Here is a 21,167-nt window from a genome sequence, read left to right on the forward strand (position 1 = left end):
TGACCTCATGATCCACCCACCTTGGCCTCCCAAAGTGCTGGGATTACAGGCGTGAGCCACCATGCCTGGCCTGCTCATTCTTTAAAAGATTGGCAATAGCTACAACATTTTGCATGCTTGCTCTGTTTCATGCTTAGCAAACATTACCAAATCTGACCTCCACAACAATACCTCTAGGAGGTAGTCTTTTTATCTTAGTTTGTCTGCAGGGAATGGGCTTCTGGAAGTTGAGGATGTGTGCAAAGTAACATCTGGGAAGAGGCAGAACCCAAATCTGCAGCTGTATGTGCTACATCCCTCCCCGGTGTAATTAGAATTCACTTTCCCCAATGTGGACAGAGTTTTAATATTTCTATTAAATTGTAATTAAATTAATTAAATTGTAATTGGTAGCCATTACAAAATTTTTGAGAAAAAAAATAGCCCCAAGTTGCTTTTTCTCTCAAGAGGCTACACTTGGACTTGATGGCAAATAGGCAAATGTCATTTGAGTCAAGTGGATATTTTCATCACAACATTAAGAGAAAGCATTGGAGCAAATCTGAGGTCACGAAGCTCTCCCACCAAAGAACTAAGCATTATTTGAAATGAGAAAACATTAATGTCCTCTCTGGAGCCTGGAATTGACATGAAATTAGGGAAAAGCATTGAGTTATATTTATTTCTTTTGGTTTAATCCCAGTAAGATGTCAGTTTTCATTATGAAAGGGGAGGGGAACATCACACACCAGGGCCTGCCGTGGGGTGGGGAGCGAGGGGAGGGATAGCATTAGGAGAAATACCTAATATAGATGACGTGTTGTTGGGTGCAGCAAACCACCATGGCACGTGTATACCTATGTAACAAAACTGCACGTTCTGCACATGTATCCCAGAACTTAGAGTATACTTTAAAAAAAGAAATTCAATTTAACGTAAAAAATTTAAAAACATGTTATCTTCTATTCTTTATAGCAGAGCCAGTTCAAGAACCCTCAGGAAAAACTCTTGCCCTAAGCCAACTGGAATTTCTGACTTCTGAATTTTTTGTGTGTGACAAGCTTAGCCTGGGGTAGAGTCAAGGAAGGATGCTTCTAGGTTGGTTTTTTAGCTGTTGCTGACATCATTCCCTTTGCTGCCTCCTAGCTCTCGAGGTTTCTCCAAAAAGCGTATGCAAGGAACTTTCCTATTCCTTCCTTGGAGGTGTTTCCGATGTTCCTTCTCCACTGTGTCCTCTGCAACTCAATCTACTGATTTGTTATAACATTTCAAGTTTATAGCTGATTTTACTGTTGTGATGGGGAATCCCAGGGTATGAATTGTGTGCAGGCCAGTTAACTACTCCTGTTATTTCTTGTCTTGCTAGGCTTTTATTGTTACTTTCAGCTGTCTTTCAGCTTTTTACCCATGGTCCTTCACCTTTGATGAGTTCTTTCTGGTTCTTTGGTCTTTGAGAAAGACCTAAGTACACTCCCCTTAGTCCTTCATTTAAATGCCCATTCTCACAGCACCCCTGAACCTTGAGGTGTCTTTAGATTCTGCATGAACACCTCACAGGTCCAAACTCCTCTCTGCCTCAGGCCCTTTGTATGTGCTAGTCACTCTGTCTGGGACACACTCTCCTAGCTACCAGCCTCTTTTTACCTGGTTGTTAACTTCAGTTTATGTTCTCAGGGAAGCCTTCCTAGACCACCACACCCCTTCTCCTAACTAAGATCAGCTATTAGTTGTGATTATTTCATGAGTCAGTCTCTACCATGAGATTGGACATACTGTTAACCCAGGGACCAAGTAAAATGTTTCATTTCAGTGCAATGACTATTTGTGCAGTGAATGAACAAATGAGGCCTGTACTTCTCTGGATTCCCAGTCAGCCTCTCTGCTTTTAGACTTTATTTTCCAGACCTACGTTTTTACTAAAATATGTGTGTTTCCTCACATCATTCACCTGTCCTTTTCACTGGCCCCCTTCACCAGCCTTTACACTGTTCCCATTGTAGGCCCAGCCTGCATTCTCAAAAACAGAGTTATCCAGACACTTCTCTATTCTGTTGTTTCTTAATATCAACAGGTTGTTTTAGAGATAGTTTGTTTGCTTGTGTTTATTTATTATGGATATTTCAAGAATACTAGGAAAGCACAAGGAGCTTATGACAAATAGCCATGTACTCACTGCCCAGACTTGCAGGTGGAAATATTTGCCGTATTTGCTTCAAAGAAATAAAATGTTACAGAAACAGTTGAGGCTCCTACTCTCTCCTCTCCCCTCAGAGCTAACCACTGTGTGGACAATTGCCACATGAATTGTTGGAACACCTGCAAATGAAAGTAAATAGGAAACTTGACATTTTGGCTACATCATGGGTGGGAAATGTTATCTCAATCTTGTTTTTTTAAATATTTAACTGATTTATAGTAAAGTTGAGCATTTTTAATGTTTATTGGCTACCTGGGCTGCTTCTATGAATTACATGTTTATATCTTTTTCTATTTTACCTATTTGCCATTTTTCTATTTATTTTTCTTCTTGGTTTGTAAAGATCTCTGTATATTTGGATTATTCTGTTGCCTGTAATATGTGTTACGAATACCAATTTCTAATCCATAACTTGTCATTTGGTTTTGTTTATATTATCATGTGTTGTGTAGAAATTTTAAATTTCTTTGTGATCTAATGAACATTTTTCTTTATGATTTCTGCTTTTTATATTTTAGGAAATCCTTACGCTGAGATTGTGAAGGTATTCTCATCAAAATGTTTTAAATGTTTTGTTTGTTACATTTTAAACTTTCATTCATTTGGAATTTATTTTTGTAATTAGGTAGAAATCTAATTTATTTTAACCAAGCTGCAGTATGCAGTTGAGTATATTTCTTCCTTTGCTATCTTTATACCACTGGCTTGTTTTTCATGTCTTATTACACTGCCTAGTACCTCTAGTATGGTATTAAATAGACATGTCCTCAGGCATTTGCTAAACCTTACTTAACTTGATTACACTAATAATCAATAATGTAGGTCTATATCAGCTTTATAGATGAGGTGACCGAAGCTTAGAGTAGTTAAGTAACCTTTCCAGAATCATACAGCTAGGAGGTAAATAACAGAGTCTGGGGTCAAACCCTGGTCTCAGTGACTTCAGAGTCCAACTGCCTATACTGCCTCTTGGTCTCAGATGACTTGGGGGAAAAGTATCCGTTTCCACCTTGCCTGCTTGTGCAGGCATGAGATTTTATTGAAGTGATGCCAGAGAAGCACTTCCAGTGTGTCTGAAGAAAACTAATAGACTTTGTTTAATTTAGACCTGCCAAGAGTAGATTAAAGAACCTTATAGGTATGAAACAGTTCTTATTCCAGATAATATAAGCATTCACTCAGGTAATATAATCACATCTCAGTGGAACTTCAGCTATAGGGAGTAGATCTTCATAGTAAGTTAACATTCTGAGGAATATTAACAAGTAACTGCAATGCCTTCCTTCCTAACCTCTCTCCATGAAAAAGCTGAGGCACCTTACAAAGATCGACCTAAAACAAGGTGAAATAAGAAGATGAGAAAATTAGGACAAAGAGAAATAAATATGGTAAAAGAGAAAATAATTCTTGCCTTTGTGTCATTGGCTAGAGTTTGGCCACCACATAATCCTAAGCTTCCTAGCAACTGAAGCAAAGGAAACCTATCCAGCTCTACAATTCACAGTGGGCACGAGATGAAAATAGAATGGTTGCTAGGGGGATACTCAGCTTTTCCTGCTGCTGAGACTGGAGAGAAGCTTGTGCTTTGGTCACCAGGGAGGGGCCTTGTGTGATCACAGGGACAGTGCTTACAGCATCTTCTCAGTGGTGGGAGTGCACCTCATGTGACTACATTCCCCTCTACTTTACCTTAAGTTCCTTGAGGGGTGTGTTCTTCATCATATATCAGAGCCCAGCACAGTGCATGAGACATAATAGGTGCTCATAATGTATTTTTGAATGAATGAATGTTATTTGTAATTTCTACAAATAAAAGCCAATGGGTGGATACAAGATCAATACACAAAAATTAATAATTTTTTGCATACATTAGCAATGAACCATCTGGAAATAAAATTTCTAAAAATTCCACTTATAATATCATCCAAGCAATAAAATAATTAGGAGTAAATTTATCAAAAAAGATGCAAGACTTATCCACTGAAAACTACAGGACATTGTAGAAAAACCAATGGCAAAACATTTGAACAAATTCATTAAAAGCAATTCTATGTGAAGCAAAAATACAGAGATTTTTAGGTATGTGGCTTTCTGATGATCTGACTTGATCAAAAGGTGTAATTTAAAATTTTAAGAGGAATATTTAAGCTGAACGTAGTTTTGGCAATTCTCTATGATTATTTCTTTTTGCAACCAAGCCTCTGATGAGAAGGAATCATAGAGAATTGGAGTTTGCATTCTCCGTTTGCATTGCATCAGATTCTTGGTCAAGAATCTGAATGTTACCAATAAAGGGTGCTGTTAGGAATTAAGGTGAGCCCATAACATACATTACCATAATTGCTTTGTGAATTGGAAAGGTGTGTATTGGATAAAATAACATCAGGGTGTATGTGAAAAATACACTGCCTCAAATGTTTAGCGGTACCTAATTAAAGACCCTTAAGATTACTGATTCCAATAATTAATCTGTATTCTGATGTATACATGTGTCTGCCGTTCTCATCAGCCCATTTTTGTGGGGCTCCCAACATATGCTTGCCAGTTCCCTAAACAACTCTATAAAGGAGGCACTGTTATCATCTCCTTTTACAGAAGAGGAAACTGAGGGCTAGGGAAGATAAGCCATTTGCCCAGGGTTCCACACTAGCATGTGATAGACCAGAACCTGCACCCAGACACCCATTTGCTCTGCTGTGCAGCCCCTCTCATTTCTGGCCTAAAGATAGCCAACAGTAGTTTCCTCTGATTTGCTAGAAGTATTTTTCCTGTTAGGTATAGTGTGTGCTTGGAGGCTTCATTTTGATGTTGTGCTCAGTATGCCACAATTAAAGAATTATCCTAATTTTAAGATCATCTTTCCAGAGAGTCTCTCAGAACTTCGGGATAACCAAGTACAGTCTGAATGACATTTGCCAAGTGTTGGCCTCAGAAAATTTATTGCTTCAACAGGGGACTGTTGCCAGTAACGATTGGCCGACTTTTTTCTTGCCTAGCAAAGACTTTCATTCTGTAAAGGTAACTGAGAGTTTGTAGTTAAGATCTTGGACTCTAGACTCAGTGGACACGGTTCAAGTCCTGGCTTAATAACAGAACCTTCCACATAGTATTATTGGGAGGATTAAAGGAGGCTATCACATAGGGCACTTAGCACCATGGGGTGCTTAGAAAGCTTTTAAGAATGGTAGCTGCTGAAACATACAATCCTTTAAAGTTGGACTTTGGGGTAAGGAGTGCGCTTCGACAACCAGCAGTAGCTGCCAACAGTTTAGACTGAGAATGGCTCTGTGCAGCCAAACCTCCTAAAGCCACCTGGAAGCTCTCCAGTCTGGACTTTGAAAATTTAAATATTTTTCAAATTTATTTTTGACCAAGTTTAAAGAAAAGGGATTCCCACAGTGTGAAAGGGGCTGCCATAGCTTTGCCATTTCCCCTAAGGAAGGGCCTGAGGGAAGCTTCTTTTTGTTGGTGGAAGAAATGAGGGGAGAGGGCAAGAGTTTGGGGTAGGGAGGAACTGGACTGGAAGCTGAGTCTGGTCCTCTTTAGTCTGCCTCTTCAGGCCCCCATCCCCGGGCACCTATTCCTCTTCTGTAAAACCAGGGCGCTGGACTAAGAGGCCCTTCCTGTGCTGACATTCTGTGAAACCAGAAATGCTTGTCTTGAGCTACAGTTTAATGTGAGCCCTCAGGGCCGTTGTAAGTCTGGGCCATTGGAAAGATGTCTCTGCATCTTTCATGTGAGTCAAGAGGTGGCTTTGTCTTTTATCTTGTCTGGTGTCCATACATCTCAGCTTTAAATTCCTCTTAAAATTTGGAGCCAGGGAAAAATTTCTCTTGCTGCTTGAATCTTCACACTGTTTCTGATTGGACAATGCCAGTGATACACCTCAGGGTATTTCTGTTATTGTTTCATTTGCCAAGAATCTCAGAGCTAAGTGCAGTGACCAGCAATTGTGGCTTCCCTCAAACAAGTCAGGTCTCAAAATCTATCTTAAAACTGTATGTTGTTGTTTAATTTTATGTACTTTAATGGAGAAGCCGCATCAAATCCATTTGTGGCATTAAACAGGAAAAATCACCCATGCAGAATGACATAGTAAATAAATGCAGAAATGCATGAATACCCCTCCTCACTGTCAGCTGGCTCCTTCTCCGCCCCTAGGGAGGATGAAATTACAACAACAACAACAAATAAAATGTATAAAGGACCTACTCTGGACCAGTCGCTGTTCTAAGTAGTTTATATATATTTTCTCATTCAACAATCTTGTGTTTGGGGGTACTATTATTGTATTTATTTTAAAATGAGGACAGGCAGGATTTGGGGGGACATTAGACCCTGCAAAATTCATTTGGCCTTGGGGGTCCTAGTGGCAGAGAGGCTTTGCCCCATCTGGTACTGGCTTCTTTATGTGGCTAATTAGTAAGCTAACCAAAGTCAAACAACCAAGAAAAAGACAAGGAGGAGGAGGGGAGAATTGATGACCACAGAAGGCAGGAAAACCCTCTGACTTATGACTATCCTGAGATCTACTCTGAACTCCGGTACTGACTCGAGGAATCTGTGGAGTCTCAGAGGCAGTCCATATTTTGGAATGTGTATGGGGGTAGAGCTATGCTTGGAGGAGTCATCCCGAGTTCCTGCAGACAGGTCTATTAGGAGGCCAGCTGGGCTGCAGGGTGTTCCACATGTCCATTGAGGCACCCTGCCTACACCTGATGAGTTTGTAGAAACATTCCCCAGGGGTTGCCTGACTTCCAGGGCTGGCATTAAAGGGGGAACTAGTCAGCCCATTTGACCACGAGTCCTAAATAGTTCCCATGGAATATTCAGTGCTCTGCACTTACTTCTCTTAGCACTGAATGCCAGAACGGCCACTAGCAGGGGCAGGATGGGAAACTGTAGTAGCCTGTCACAAGCAGGCTGATCATCCAGGGCCTGGCCTGGAAGACAGACTGGGTAAGTATAGTCTTAATTTGGCCACTGTGCTCAACTGGCAATGTGCCCACAGTCAATATGCAGATGTCTAGTTGTGGCCAAATAATAAGACAATTTTAAAAAACAAATAGTCGAGAATTTGCATGTTCAAAAGTATGTCTTAGTCAACAAATATTTGTTGAGCCACCCCCTGTGCCCAGTACAATGCCAGATCCTGGGGGTACAACAGCAAGCAAGCTCGTTGGGGACCTGCTGATTGGGAGCTCACAGTGAACAAGCAGGCATGTGATTATTCTACAGGCAGTGACTTCTGGTGTGGTTAAGTGCTGTGCTGGGGAAGCCTTGTCTTTTGGAATCGCTTTGGGTGGCTCTTTCTTTAATCTGGAGATGGTATCATTGCTCGAAACATTTTTGGGACTGCCCTTTAGGAATTGCCTTTAGAGCTGATTTGGGTCACACAGTAAAATCTATCTCGCTTTTATTTTACAGCCACACCTGGCTTGTGACCAAAAATGGTATTGCCCAGCTTGACGACCCATTTTATTTTCTTAGTCTTGGCTCTGACTTGCTTGTGAGCCAAAATTACATCCACCCTTTAAAGATGGATATTTATGACCACTGAGCATATTAGCAGTAATTTGGATAATTTTGAAGCAATTTCTCACTTGCCCAAGCTCCCATTGTCCTTTATATCTCTGTTGTAACACTGTGCAGTCTCTCTTGCAGCTGAATTACCTCCTCTGCCTGTGTTTTCCCCACTAGGGTGGGGGTCTTGGAGGATAGGCCCATATGTCTACACTCTCTGCAGTGCCCAGCACTGAGCAGATGTTCAAAATGTGTATTTATTATAATTGAATGTATGGGTTGAATTGAAAGGAATCCAAGAGGTGTCTCAGGATTGCTCTGAGTAGCAGGAGCACTGTTGGAATGATGGGCAGCCCAGTGGGCTCTGGAATCTCACAGGTCTGGCTCCAATCCCTGTTTGTCCCCTTGACCAGCTGTGTGGCCGTATGCTGTGTGCAAATCATTCATTCCTGTGTGCAAATCATTCATTCCCTCAGATCCTTCATTTCCTCATCTGTGGAATACAGATAATAATACCTGCCTTACTGGGGCTATTATAAGGACAAGTGGAATATTCACATAGTGCCCTAAGCACAGTGCCTAAATGGAGGTGATTAGTATTCTTGTAATATTGGAGTGAATTCTTGTTTGGATGCATAAATTCTGATTAAAAAATATAACTCACCCAGAGGTCACATTATTTAAAAGCATTTGCTGGCCAAGCACAGTGGCTCATGCCTGTAATCCCAGCCCTTTGGGAGGCCAAGGCATGAGGATTACTTGAGCCCAGGAGTTTGAGACCAGCCTGGGAAACATAGTGAGACCCTGTTGCTATAAAGTTTTTTAAAAAATTAGCCAGGTGTGGTGGCTTGCACCTGTGGTCCTAGCTACTCAGGAGGCTGAGGTGGGAAAATCACTTGAGCCTGGGAGATCAAGGCTGCAGTGAGCTATGATCACGCCACTGCACTCCAGCTTGGATGACAGAGCGAGACCCTGTCTCAAAAAAAAAAAAAAGAAAAGAAAAATCATTTATCATAGAAAATGTATTCTGCAAGGAACCCTAGAGCCCATCTAAGTCCAACCTCCTAATTTTCTTTTTCTTTTGTAGAGAGAGGGTCTTGCTCTGACATCCAGGCTGGAGTGCAGTGGTGTGATCACAGCTGTAACCTCAAACTCCTGGGCTCAAGTTATCCTCCTACCTCAGCCTGTCAACTAGTGGAGACTACAGGTGCACACCACCACGCCCAGCTAATTTTAATGTTTGTAGAGGCGATGGGGGAGGGGTCTTACCATGTTGCCCAGGAAGGTCTTGAACTCCTGAGCTCAAGCCATCCTCCCACTTCGTCCTCCCAAAGTGTTGGGATTACAGGTATGAGCCACCATGCCTGTCCCCTCCTAATATTAATGAGATTCAAAAAGGGAAGAGAACTGACTAAAGTCATTGGTTCATGACAGAACTGGGCCAGGCCAGAGCTGTTTTCATGTAACGTTTGATACTTACCCCTACATTTGGAGGTGCCACCTTCCTTGCAAGGGCCTTGCATTTAGGCCAGGAGCTCTGGATACTGGCACTTCTGGACAATGGTAGCCAAGAATTTAGGATATGCCCTTGGGGAGCCACAGCACATGCTTTGCACACCCTTTTGCAGCAACACTTTGTCCCTCTACAGAGTGTTGAGCATGCTGTGGTTGTGTAGCTCACAAAGCTGGCATAAGCAATACAAACTGGTGGTTAGGAAGCATGCCGACAAACCTGCTACCATTACTTACCAGCTTACCACTACTTGACCTCTCTGAGCTTCACCTTCTTCACCTGTAGCATAGGAACAATAATGGAATCCACCCCATAGGGTTGTTGTGAGGGTTAAATGAGATAATGCATGAAAGTGCTTACACATTGCCTGGCACAGGATAAACACTTCTTAAAATTTACTGTTACGATCAGTAATACATCCAAACCAAATATTCTGCCTCTGGCGTCTCCGCTAGTCTCAAGCTAACCTCTAATCTGCATTGAAGCCTTACCTGGTCTCTCTTCCAAGCAGGTGCTGTTGACAGACTTTTACCCCTCCCTTCACAAACATGACCTCTCACATCTCCTGTTTCACCCCAACCGTGGACCACAAGATCCTAAAGTAATCAATAGCAGTTGCCCATCAATAATAGGGCTAGGAACTCCTGAGTTTTCTTGTTCATTATCAGTTATAGGAAGAAAAATTGACCACTGGCTTAAACAAATACTGTCTTTCTTAGGAGTTGTCTTTACTTTGAAGGCACTTAGACCCTTGGGAAGCTCTGCTATTCTGCAGCATGGCAGGTGCCCACATGCCTGGATGGCTGCCTTCTTCTATTGTTATTCCCTTGATATTGGGTTCTTTGCACACGTATACACTTTGGGTTCTATTTGCTACCCTTTTTTTAAAACTTGACTTAAACAATGAGTAATTGGGAAGTTCTGAATTTCTATTTGGAAAACAAATTGATGAGATCAGAAAAATCCAAGTAATCCTAAATTTACAGAAGCCAGATTACTAAAACCCAAGGACATTTTTTTGTAATGTAGAAAAGTTATATTTCACAGAGGTTTTTGCAATGCCCTGACTCTGGATCGCAGCCCTCCCTCGATTCTGGGTATTACATCATTTCATTTCAGCTAATGTAAACACTCATCACCCTGCACGTTGCAGGATTTTTCACTATGATTTGAGATTGGGCTTCATTCAGTGGGTCGTTGTGGTGATTAATGGTTTCAGAAGGAAGTGCAGCAGGAAGAGACTTTGCAGGAATGGAAGAGGTGAGGCAGCTCCATGTGAGATTCTGCAAAGGGATTAAGATTTGGCACCAGGCTTGGTTTCTGTGCAGCCTCTTAGGCAGAGAGCCCCAGGAGAGGGAAGCAGGCTGTCAGCTGTGGCTTTGCACGCTCTCAGCTGCCTTGAAGGTTGGTTGGCTCTTCTCGCTCTCTGAGGTACCCAATTTTACCTTGTTAAAGGATGGATGTGGATGCTGGAGGCTTAAAGAAGACCAGGTAAGGGTTCTTGTTGTCTAAGAAATCCCCCAGTGTTCTTAATGCATGGAATCCTGGGGACTGTTTCTTTACTAGCACCATTGTGCAGTGTTAGCCAAAATACAATTCCTCTGAGACATTTTACAAAGAGGATCAGAGAAGTTTCTTTCCTTGTTAAGAAAGTTTCTAAAACGTTTTAACCTAAAATGTTTAACTATAGAGATACAAATTATTTTTCTTGCTGTGCAATTCAGCTTTGAGATATTTTTTTGCATGTTAATCTACAAGATCTCGATAGGTATCCTGAGAGTTTATTAGATGTTTGTTTTCATTCCTTTTGCAATGGCCTATGGTATATTATGTATCAACATTTAATGTGATGAAAACTTCTCACTCATTATATTCTTCCGGATACTCGCTTTTGAATAAGTTGTTCTTCTTTTTGCAGATTTGGTTTGTTGCTTTCTTTTTTACCTTTTGGCTTTTGTGATTATAATACTAGTAAGGAATATCCTGAAGTAGTTATAGTTTTTTTTCTAAGAGGAAAAAACTATACTCAGGAGTTAAATGCAGACATTTGATAGCATCCCTGATTAAAATGAACTACATGTTTTTTGGTGTTTCAAATATGCTTTTTAAAAAATTTTCAGTGTAAATGTCCATAGTTTGTGGGAAAGGTAATGCAGTTTGTCTGAGTGGTCATTTACTTATAAACATTAAAAGGATATTAGACCTTTGATAAGATTAGCTGAAGAAGAGGTCATTGAAAGGAATAGTTTTCTGTGCACCACCAACTCAATTCCAAATTCTGTTTCTTTTCTTAAAAAAAAAATGGAGTTAAAAATAACCCAGAATAAAACTTGAAAACTGTTTTGTTTCTCTGTATTTGGCTAACTTCATCCCAAAGTACTGTGTTTAAGGAATTCAAGCTATGAAGACTACTCTTGAAATGGCTCACATAATTCTATCTTCGAATTTCCATAATCCTTTTCAAGAGCATATGATGTTTTATGAGTATTAGGGTTAAAAATTTCAATTAAGTGTTCATTCCTTCTACAACCCTGAGAGATGGATAACAATCCTCAGAAAAATAACATGAGAAATTGTGTCAGTGTCCTGACGCAGGCTCATTTCTCCTATCCAAAGTAGTGTGGGAAGGGGGCATTTGGCATCTCTCCTTCCTTATGGAAGGTGCGGGGTGTCTTGATAGAAGTGAATGTCTGTGGTCGTTGTGGTAGATAGATAGATGCAGGGACTCCTGATCGCTTTAATTTATTGGAAATCAAATGTTTTCATTAGATGTAGGGGACTGTGACTCTCCAGCTTTGGTTGAGTGAGACGAGGTCTATGCACCCAGTGGTTCTTCTTGTTTTTGTTCGGTAAGCCCTTTCAGTCTATGTCGTCCTGTTTTTCTTTTTGGAAACAGACCGGCAGCAGTCTCTTGCGTTTTGTATTACTTTAATCTAGCATTTTAACCATTGTATTTTCTTTTAGTGGGATGGCTAATAGTAAGGTTGGCTTGAGCCTCAATTTGAGAAGGTGTGAGAGTAGCTGTAATCTTTAGGAAAAGAAAATCATTCCAAGAGTTAAAACATGCAGACTCTTGATTGTGCTGTGTCCATTCTATTTTTGAGGAATCTAGACAAGCTATTGTTACAAATGCTTTTCCTCAAGTGTTTTCAGAAGACCAAAACAAAATATAATTTTTTGTCAGTGTATTACATTATCCTCATTCTGTCTTTTTTCTCCTTATCTGTCATTTTGGAGAGAGGGAAAATTGTTCAGGTAAACAATTGAGGAACAATTTCCAGGAACATCTAGGAACAGTTGCCATGGATTATCTTTTCCTTCTTAATGTGATCTTGATGAAGGTTTTACTTGTTTGCTCTTTTTATTTCTATTAAAATGGTAAGACATGTGCATGGTTGAAAAAAATTCAAACAGTACAAAAAGGGTAAACAATGAAAAGCCTCCTCTGTGGCATCTTAACACTCAGTTCTTTCCTCAGCAGTAAACAGTGCTTTAGATCTGTGCTTTTCAAACTTTCGTATGCATAAGCAACACCTGCAGAGTTGGTTACAACACAGTTTCTGAGGCTCTTTGGGGTGTGAGGAGTAGATTGAGAGCGGAGAGAAAGATAACTATAGTTCATTATATAACTATAGTCTATAGTACCTAAGAGACGTGGAATTTGAGGATTCTAGTGACAGCAGGAGACAGGGATATTAAAAAAAAAAAAAAAAAAGACTGTTGAGTTTCTTAGGAATTGAAAATGCTCTTGAGATAGTTGGCAATGAAGAGTAAGAAGCCAGGGTCATGAAACAGAGTATTAGAGTAGTGAAGAAATCCAAGGAGCTTCAGCATAAAAATGCCATCAGGAGAGGCCCAGTGGGTGGAAATAGGGAAATAGTCAATAGTTAATGGAAAATATAGCAATAGAAGGGGGTTATGGGCCACCTGACAAGGATAATGAGATTGAGCTGGAAACTGGAATAGGACTGGCCAAGCTAAAAAAAAATCAGGCCAATTAGCAATAATGAGAGTGTTTATTCACTTGTAGATTGGCAAAATACCTCCCTGGAATGAACTAGGACAAATGATCATTTCCTGTGCTAATGATTTTATAGCAGAAAAGAAAAAGAAATACCGTAGAAGGTGCAGGGAGGTGTCTGTGTGTGAGCCACTGTAATTTAATAACCCTAAGAAATGTAAGAAATGTAAGATTAACAGTCTGACGCAAGGAACAGAAAACCAAGATAATGTATACCTGACAAGAATTTTAAAAGCATGAATAGTAATTATGAAAAATAATAAACCTGAAGGATCTTGTCAATGAATTTTTTTAAAAGGTTAACTACCAAACACCTTTTCAGAAACACAAAATATGACAAGATTCAAAAAATCATTTTGAGAGGCACGGGTGAGAAGAACTAGGTTTTTTTCCCTACCCCACCTTCTTTGTCCAATAAAGTAAGAATAAACAACCGACGCTAAACACTTTCTTTGTGGCAGGTATTGTGTGAAATCCTTTATGTTCCTTAATTTATTTTGCCCTTATAGCTCTGGAGCTTGGGATCATAATTATTATTTACAGATACAGTGCAAAGAGAATTGCTCAAGGGAGAGCATATTCCTTCATAAGGAAGGGACATCTTTGAAAAAATAGGAAGTTCAGTTGGAAAACCAGAGAAACCTACCTAGAAAACCCAGTAAAAAAGTTCACATAATTTAAGGAGCATTCTATAAGAAACTGACATTAAAGCAAAAATAAGAGAGACTTTTATAGGAATCGAAGTGAAGGAGCGAGGCAAAGATAAGGAAGAGACTTCATAAGGAAGAGACATCTTTGAAAAAAATAGGAAGTTCAGTTGGAAAACCAGAGAAACCCACCTAGAAAGCTCAGTAAAAAGGTTCACACATAATTTAAGGAGCATTCTATGAGAAACTGACATTAAAGCAAATATAAGAGAGACTTTTATAGGAATCAAAGTGAAGGAACCAGGCAAAGATCCAGCAGAACCTTTGCAGATGCTCAGAATACTCCTTGGGCGATAGAAAAGGGAGCCAGCAGACACAATAAATTATTGCCTTGGTCTTTTCAGAAAAATATATCAAAATCATCTTTAGAAGCAGAGGTACTAGATCAAAAAGTAGTAAATGAACAGAATGTTCTAGACTGAGTTGACAAACTGGATATGGATAAATCACAGGGACAGGTTGGCCTTCATCCAAGAGTTCTAAAGGAATTCAAGGGTGAAATCATGGGGTTGTTGTTAAAAGCAACTCATTTTTACTTTCGAAAGTCTAGCAGCCCCCTAAACCTTGGTTGCCTGGTAAAATTGCCCAGCTCCATCTCCCTGTAGTACATTATTTAAACATAAATTATAATATGTATGTAAAATGTAAAATATAATAAATCAAATAGTGTTTTCAATAACTGTGATTTTGAATTCCCAAACCATGTCACGTCACTGTTTTGAAAGTCTTTGTGAACGTTTCATTCTTGAAATTGCTGAGAATTACCAGCCCCTTACAATCATGTAAAATAAGCTTATCATAATTCATGTGGACTCAGTAGCAAAAGCACAAAGAAACAAATAGGCAGTGACTCAGTTGCAAGAAAGTATTCATCACACAATGTTACTTCACTAAAGGGGGAAAAGAATCGTGCAGCCTCAGAAACAGACAGTCAGTGTCCATTAATTAAATAAATGCCATGTGAAGGATTTGAAAACTAATCAGATTTTGAGTTCCTAGCTGCACAGTCCCACTGCCCAATTTGTCTGGTGGTCTGGCCCTGCTCTCATTTATCTCAGGCCTTCTTCCATTTCTTGTGGTCTTGACTCCGCCTAGGTCTGCAGCCCAGGTGCTCTGTTCTCTGCTTTACTGCAGGTGGCCCTAGTTTTCTATCACCCATGACCTGCACTCTGTGTCACAGAGTAGAATAGTGATGGTGGTCTGGGAAGACAGAATTTGTGCTGGGTAAGACAGAGAGCCAAGTACAGGGTTTGTCAGGGTCAAAAGCTAGCAGTAAACCAGAGATGTGGAGTGGAGATGAAGGTCATTCAGTCATTTAATCAGTATTTCTTTTGAGCTCCTAGAATGTACCAGGCATTGTACGGGGGATACAAATATGAACAAGACAGCCACCGTGATAGAGAGAAACCAGTAAACAATTACAGTAGAGCAGAGTTTCTCAACCTGGACACTAGGTTGACATCCAATTATTTCCTAGAGGCAAAATTGCCTCTGTTTGGCTACCACTGTGGGAGAGTATGATAGGTGCATGAATGGAGAAAGAATAGGCCGTTATGGGAGTTCATAGCAGGGCTTCCTAATGCAGACCTGGAGGTGAAGGGAGACTGCCTAGAGGAAGTCATATCCTACAAGACATCTGCAGGGTGAGTAGCCCTCACGTGAAAGTTGGAAGAGGACAGTCAAGGAAGGGAACGGCTAGACCTGGAGACCAGAGGGAGGAAGCCCTGGGTCAGCCATGGGTAGCTACTCTTACCAGTGGTGGACGCTCCTTTTGGTGCCAGCCTTATCAATCACCAAGGGCCAGAGTTTCACAGCCAGCATCTGACAGCATGCTTTCGGAGGCTGTGCTCATGTGCATAGCTGCCACTAGATGAGGAGTGATGTTGGCTTAGAGATCCTTAGGTTCAGTGGTCTCTGGTGCAAAAGGGGAGGAAATTGGTATCTAATTCCATAGAAGTAGAATTCTCACTAAATTAACTGCCCCTTTCGGCTCCAATGCCTATTTTTGATTAGCTAAATCTAAGTTCATTTGACCAAGATTAAAAACTTATTAGCAAAAAAACTTATTTTCTTACATGGCTACTCCACAAACTGTTTCCAGCTGCTGGTAGCTGCAGACCGTTTTGGCAACTGTTTAGCAAAGAATACATTGTAATCATCCTTAAAATACCTCCCTTTTCCCTCTATTTGCTGTATACCTGGCTCCTTTCTAGAGAGAGACAGGTCTGTATTTCTGCCAGCAAAGGCCCATTGGCCACATGCTGGGTCAGCCTCGGGACTCATGCAATGACAGGCACATTCAAGAAAGATGCACTTTGTGTCTTCACATGGTAGGATCCCCTCTGCAGCATGCCTTTTCCTATTGGCTCCTTGATCCCCTTGTCCCTCAGGGGCCCTTCAATTTCTTTTTCTTTCTTTCTTTCTTTCTTTCTTTCTTTCTTTCTTTCTTTCTCTCTCTCTTTCTTTCTTTCTCTTTCTTTCTTTCTTTCTTTTCCTTCCTTCCTTCCTTCCTTCCTTCCTTTCTTTCTCTCTCTCTCTCTTTCTCTGTCTCTCTCTCTCTCTCTTTCTTTCTATTGTTTTCCTTTGGTTTTGGTTTTGAGACAGGATCTCTCTCTGCCACCCAGGCTGGAGTGCAGTGGCACAATCTTGGTTCACTGTAACCTCCGCCTCCCGGGTTCAAGCAATCCTCCCACCTCAGCCTCCTGAGTGGCAGGGACTACAGGCATGCACCACTGCGCCTGGCTAATTTTTGTAGAAATGAGGTTTCATTATGTTGCCCAGGCTGGAAATTTCTTAACAACAGTGATTGACATTGAGCACTTGCTGTGTGTTACCAGCCATGGGGCCGCATGGGAGAGGAGAGAGAGGCACTAAAAGGTAGGGGATAAGAAAATTGCTAAGCCTAGCACCATATTAGCCACTTCAAGTAAGCTATTTCCCTTAATACTCCCAGAAAACCCTTAATGGGTGGTGCCTTCCTCACTTTACAGATGAGGACCAGGCCTGATTTTATACAGCTATTAAGGGGTACAAGTGGGATTTGAGCCCTTTGTCAGACCCTGAAGCTCACGTTCCTTCTACTTCTGTGTTCTGGAGGAACTATCCAGGCCAGTGGGCCTTTTTGTGGCCCAGCTCCCAGGCCATTAGGACAATATCATCAGGGGTCTTCAGGCTACAAGGCAGATCTGGACTTGAGGGAGGCTGTCATCTTCAGCTGTTGTTGGGGGCTTCTTGTGATCTACATACATCCTTATTTGGGCCATCACTTCGCTGCCCATTCCCAGATTGCTGAGATGGCTTCAAAAGCAAGGACCCCGGTTCTCCTTACCCTCACAGCTGTCCCACTGCCTGTTACCAGGGCAGTATGGAATGATGTTAAAGATTCCAGAATCAGGATTTAAAAAATATGGAGACTAGGTACCTCTACCTTCCACTTGCTAACACACTCAAGACCAAGCAACAAGTAAATCTGTTGCTTATCCAACAGACTCTTTTGCAAAATGATAAACCAGCTTTATTAGTCCATTCTCAACCTGCTAATAAAGACATACTGAAGACTGGGTAATTTATAAAGGAAAGAGATTTAATTGACTCACAGTTCTGAAGGGCTGGGAAGTCCTCATGAAACTTAATCACAGCAGAAGAGGAAGCAATCATGTCCTTCACCTGGTGGCAGCAAGGAGAAGTACCAAGCAAAAGGGGGAAAAGCCCCTTATAAAACCATCAGATTTCATGAGAAATCACTCACTATCATGAGAACAGCATGAGGGTGACTGCCCCCCTGATTCAATTACCTCCCACCAGGTCCCTCCCACGACGTGGGGATTATAGGAATTACAGTTCAAGATGAGATTTGAGTGGGGACACAACCAAACCATGTCACCAACCATAAACCCTACCTGATTGTCTCAACTGATTGCACTGGGCATGAAATCACATAATGGTTATGAAGACAGACTGAAAAGATGCACAACTTACCGTCTTAAAGAGATACTGTGTCAACAATAAAGGGGAAAATTCCTCATTGAATTGGCTTATAGGAGAGACATGTTTGCTGAGCAAAGGGATGAAGGTGACTCCATAAGAAGGTGAGTTCTAGAGAGAAACGTTCATATCAGCGAGTCTGACTTCCACATGAGGCTAGCAATTGGAACCTGTAATAAAGGGAAACTTTCTATACTTAGGTAATAATGACATTTTGGGCACAAGGCATTGTGGCTTCTATGAAAGAAAGTACCAAGAAGGTTATAACTGAAAGGATCACACTGATTACCCAACTATCCCTCTCCTTTAACTGATGATGAAACTGAGGACCAGAGACATGGATGGGTAGACCAAGTTCATGTGTAGTCAGAGCTAAAGCTAAGGCTAAGTCTAAGTCGACCTATAAATAGCTAAAGCTAAAGCTAAGGCTAAGTCGACCTATAAATAGAGGTTTGTTTACACTGTGTATGTGGGAGAAGGGAAACCCTAGAATATCTTTTATTTAGATTTTACTTGAAAATTATCTTTGTAGGGAGATTATGTCTCCCTCCAGAGGCCCTTAAACATTTGGTCATCATGGACTGGAGGTATGCTGTGTTGAAAAGATTAGGACCTGTGCTGAAGAAAGCACCACACAGGCACACATCAAGGGGAAAAAAATGATTTTTTTTTCACAGAATTTATTCATTAATAAATATATTCCTTTATTCAACCAATATTTACTGTGCACCCACAACAGTGTGCCAAGCATGATGCTAAGTGCCAGGATGTAGAGTAGACAGACAAGCCTCCTTCCCTTTGAGCTTCCAGTCTAGCTGTGACCAGACTTATTCTGAAATGATTAAGGAAGGTATCCAGTGAGCTATGAAAGGTAGTAAGGTGGAGCTTAACCATGAGAACTCCTGAGAGGCCTATTTGAGACAGGGATGTAACAAATGGGTTTCAAAATGGGTGATTCCAAGTAAAAGCATTAAGCTTGGTGGTCTAGCATTTTGGAAAGTTCAGCTATTTGCACAGAAAGGAAAAATGTCAAAATAAGGGAACCCAGCAGGAGCCTGCTGCCATCGTCCAAGTACGTGGTGCTGAGCCTTTAGCCAGAGCTGGGGCAGTCAGAATGGAGAGGAAAGGTGTCATCTGAGTCATGCTCCAAAGTAGCATTGGCTGCCTGGCCTAGGGGTTGAAGGAGAGGAAAGAGACAAAGGTGGTGCTGAGGTTTCTGACCTACAGCAGCAGACAGGCAATAGAGATGAGATTATGGAGACAGTGTGGATATTTGGGGAAGGTGACAAGGTCATTTTGAAGCAGCCTGATTCGGAAGGGACCGGAGAATGGTCCAGGTGAGCTGTCCTCACAACAGCTGCTTAGCCCTCACTTGGATAAGTACATTTAGGACCCTTAGGAAGAGAATGACTTTTCATGTCGTCAAGGAGACTGAACTCTTGTGGAAGACAAGTAGTTGCAGAACAAAACGGAAGATTGCTGGGGATTCACCACTCCTTCCTTTTTTAACAAAAACTTCTTATTGTGTAAAATTGTAAACAAACACAGAAATACAGAGAATAGTATAATGACCCCCTCTTTACACATCACCTAGCTTCAACATTTATAAACATTGCCAATATTGTTTTATCAAACTCCCCTCAGGAGTATTTCCCCTCTACCTTGCTGGAGTATTTAAATCCTAGATTTTATATCACTTCATGCATAAATATTTAATAGTATATTTTTAATAAATAGAGACTTCATAAAAAAAGAACTGCAATATTATCATACCTAAATAAATATTTCCAAATTATGATTTAGTGACAAGCCTATAGTCAGACTTCCCTGGTTGTCTTTCAAATGGCTTTTAATATTTGGTTTTTGGAACAGGAATCAGATGAGGTCCAAATATTGCATTTGACTGATATGTCTTGTGAATCTTTTCATCTCTAATAGATTATCTCTTTTTATTCTCTCTTTATATACACTCTTTACTTACTGAAGAATCTGTGGCTATGGACCTGTACGACATTCAGCTTTCTTTGGAACACCTTGAGTTACTGTTTGAGGCTTACTTCTTATGAGTACAACAGGCATAAAATTGTTAGGTAATTCTGCAATGACCTATCTTGTATTCCTTCTGTTTTAGGATTCTCAGTCCTCCATAGCTGATACTGCTCGTGGTTCTAGGGTGCTGAGTGCCAGGCTGTGCAAGGGCAGCAAGTATTTTCTTTACTAGAGGTATATTGAGAGCACAGCACGTGCAAGGCCGTGCCAGGCCATCTGGGAAATGCAGGCAAAGTGGAAGTGCCTTTGCTTGGCTCCAAGGAGCTTATCACGAATTTGGAAGAAAGAAGATTGCATGAAACTAACAGATTAACACAGGCAGCTCAGTGTTGGGAAGTAAAGTAAAGCTACACTTGGCTCAAACCCCAACCTTGACTCTTAACAGCTGGGTGTTGGTGAACAAGTCACTTTATATTTCTGAACCTAATTCCTCTTCTTTAAAATAGCGAGGAAAAACTCTGCCTACTTCAGGATTATGTGAAAAGCAGGCAGCATGGGCCCTGGAGTTAGACTTTAAACGCTGCTTCCTTCTGATATTAAGTGCCTGCAGTCAATGGGCACTTTACTCCATGCCAGTCCTGTGCTCAGTACTTCATACACATTACCTCATTTTAGGTCTCTCAGCAACCCTGTTTTACAGATCACAAAACTGAGGCTTAGAGAAGCAGTTTGTGTACATTTACCTACTTAGTGAATTAGGATTTAAACCCAGACAAAGTCAAAGCTCAAACTTTAAACTGCCAAAATATATTATTTCTCTCAAACACATATGTCAAGGTTCAGTATTCTTGTTTATAAGGAGGGAGCTGTCATATCAACTTTATGGAATTATCATGGAAATTAAATAAGACAAAAGGTACTCAACAGATAACAAATGCTCAAAAGTATTTGTTTTCATGGTTGTTATTATATCAATGGTTGAACAAGTCTGTAAAACATGAAATTGTACAGAACCATCTATAAACATAATAGGAATATGGAAAATGGAGACATTAACTTGCACTGAGGCCCTTATGGTGAGAGAGTGGGCAGGGAGGATCCAGTGGGTCTTTGGTTATCACAGGAGATAAAAGCACATTCTAAGATGGGGGAGCAGCTCAAGCAGGGAGACTAGATGAATGGGGTGTTAAATACCCTCTTTAAACTTCCTATTTGTCCAGTTAATGCCAGTGAGGGTTTAATGGTCAGGGAGAA

The 21,167-nt window shown here is 40.9% G+C and overlaps 1 protein-coding gene across 5 annotated transcripts in view; it reads left to right on the forward strand.

Annotated features, from left to right (window-relative positions):
- The window catches only part of PLCE1 (phospholipase C epsilon 1), a 343,931-nt gene that overhangs the window by 90,662 nt on the left and 232,102 nt on the right, over positions 1 to 21,167 (forward strand). The window contains exon 1 of one of the 5 annotated variants that reach the window (XM_054503198.1): positions 10,350 to 10,703. The exons of the other annotated variants lie outside the window; for them this stretch is intronic. Within the exon in view, the coding sequence (XP_054359173.1) occupies positions 10,422 to 10,703 (282 nt within the window). The 5' untranslated portion in view covers positions 10,350 to 10,421. Of the gene's footprint in view, positions 1 to 10,349; positions 10,704 to 21,167 lie in introns of those variants that run through there. 5 annotated transcript variants of the gene reach the window in all.

This window comes from Pongo pygmaeus, chromosome 8, assembly GCF_028885625.2.
Source record: "Pongo pygmaeus isolate AG05252 chromosome 8, NHGRI_mPonPyg2-v2.0_pri, whole genome shotgun sequence".
NCBI classification, from domain to species: Eukaryota; Metazoa; Chordata; class Mammalia; order Primates; family Hominidae; genus Pongo; species Pongo pygmaeus.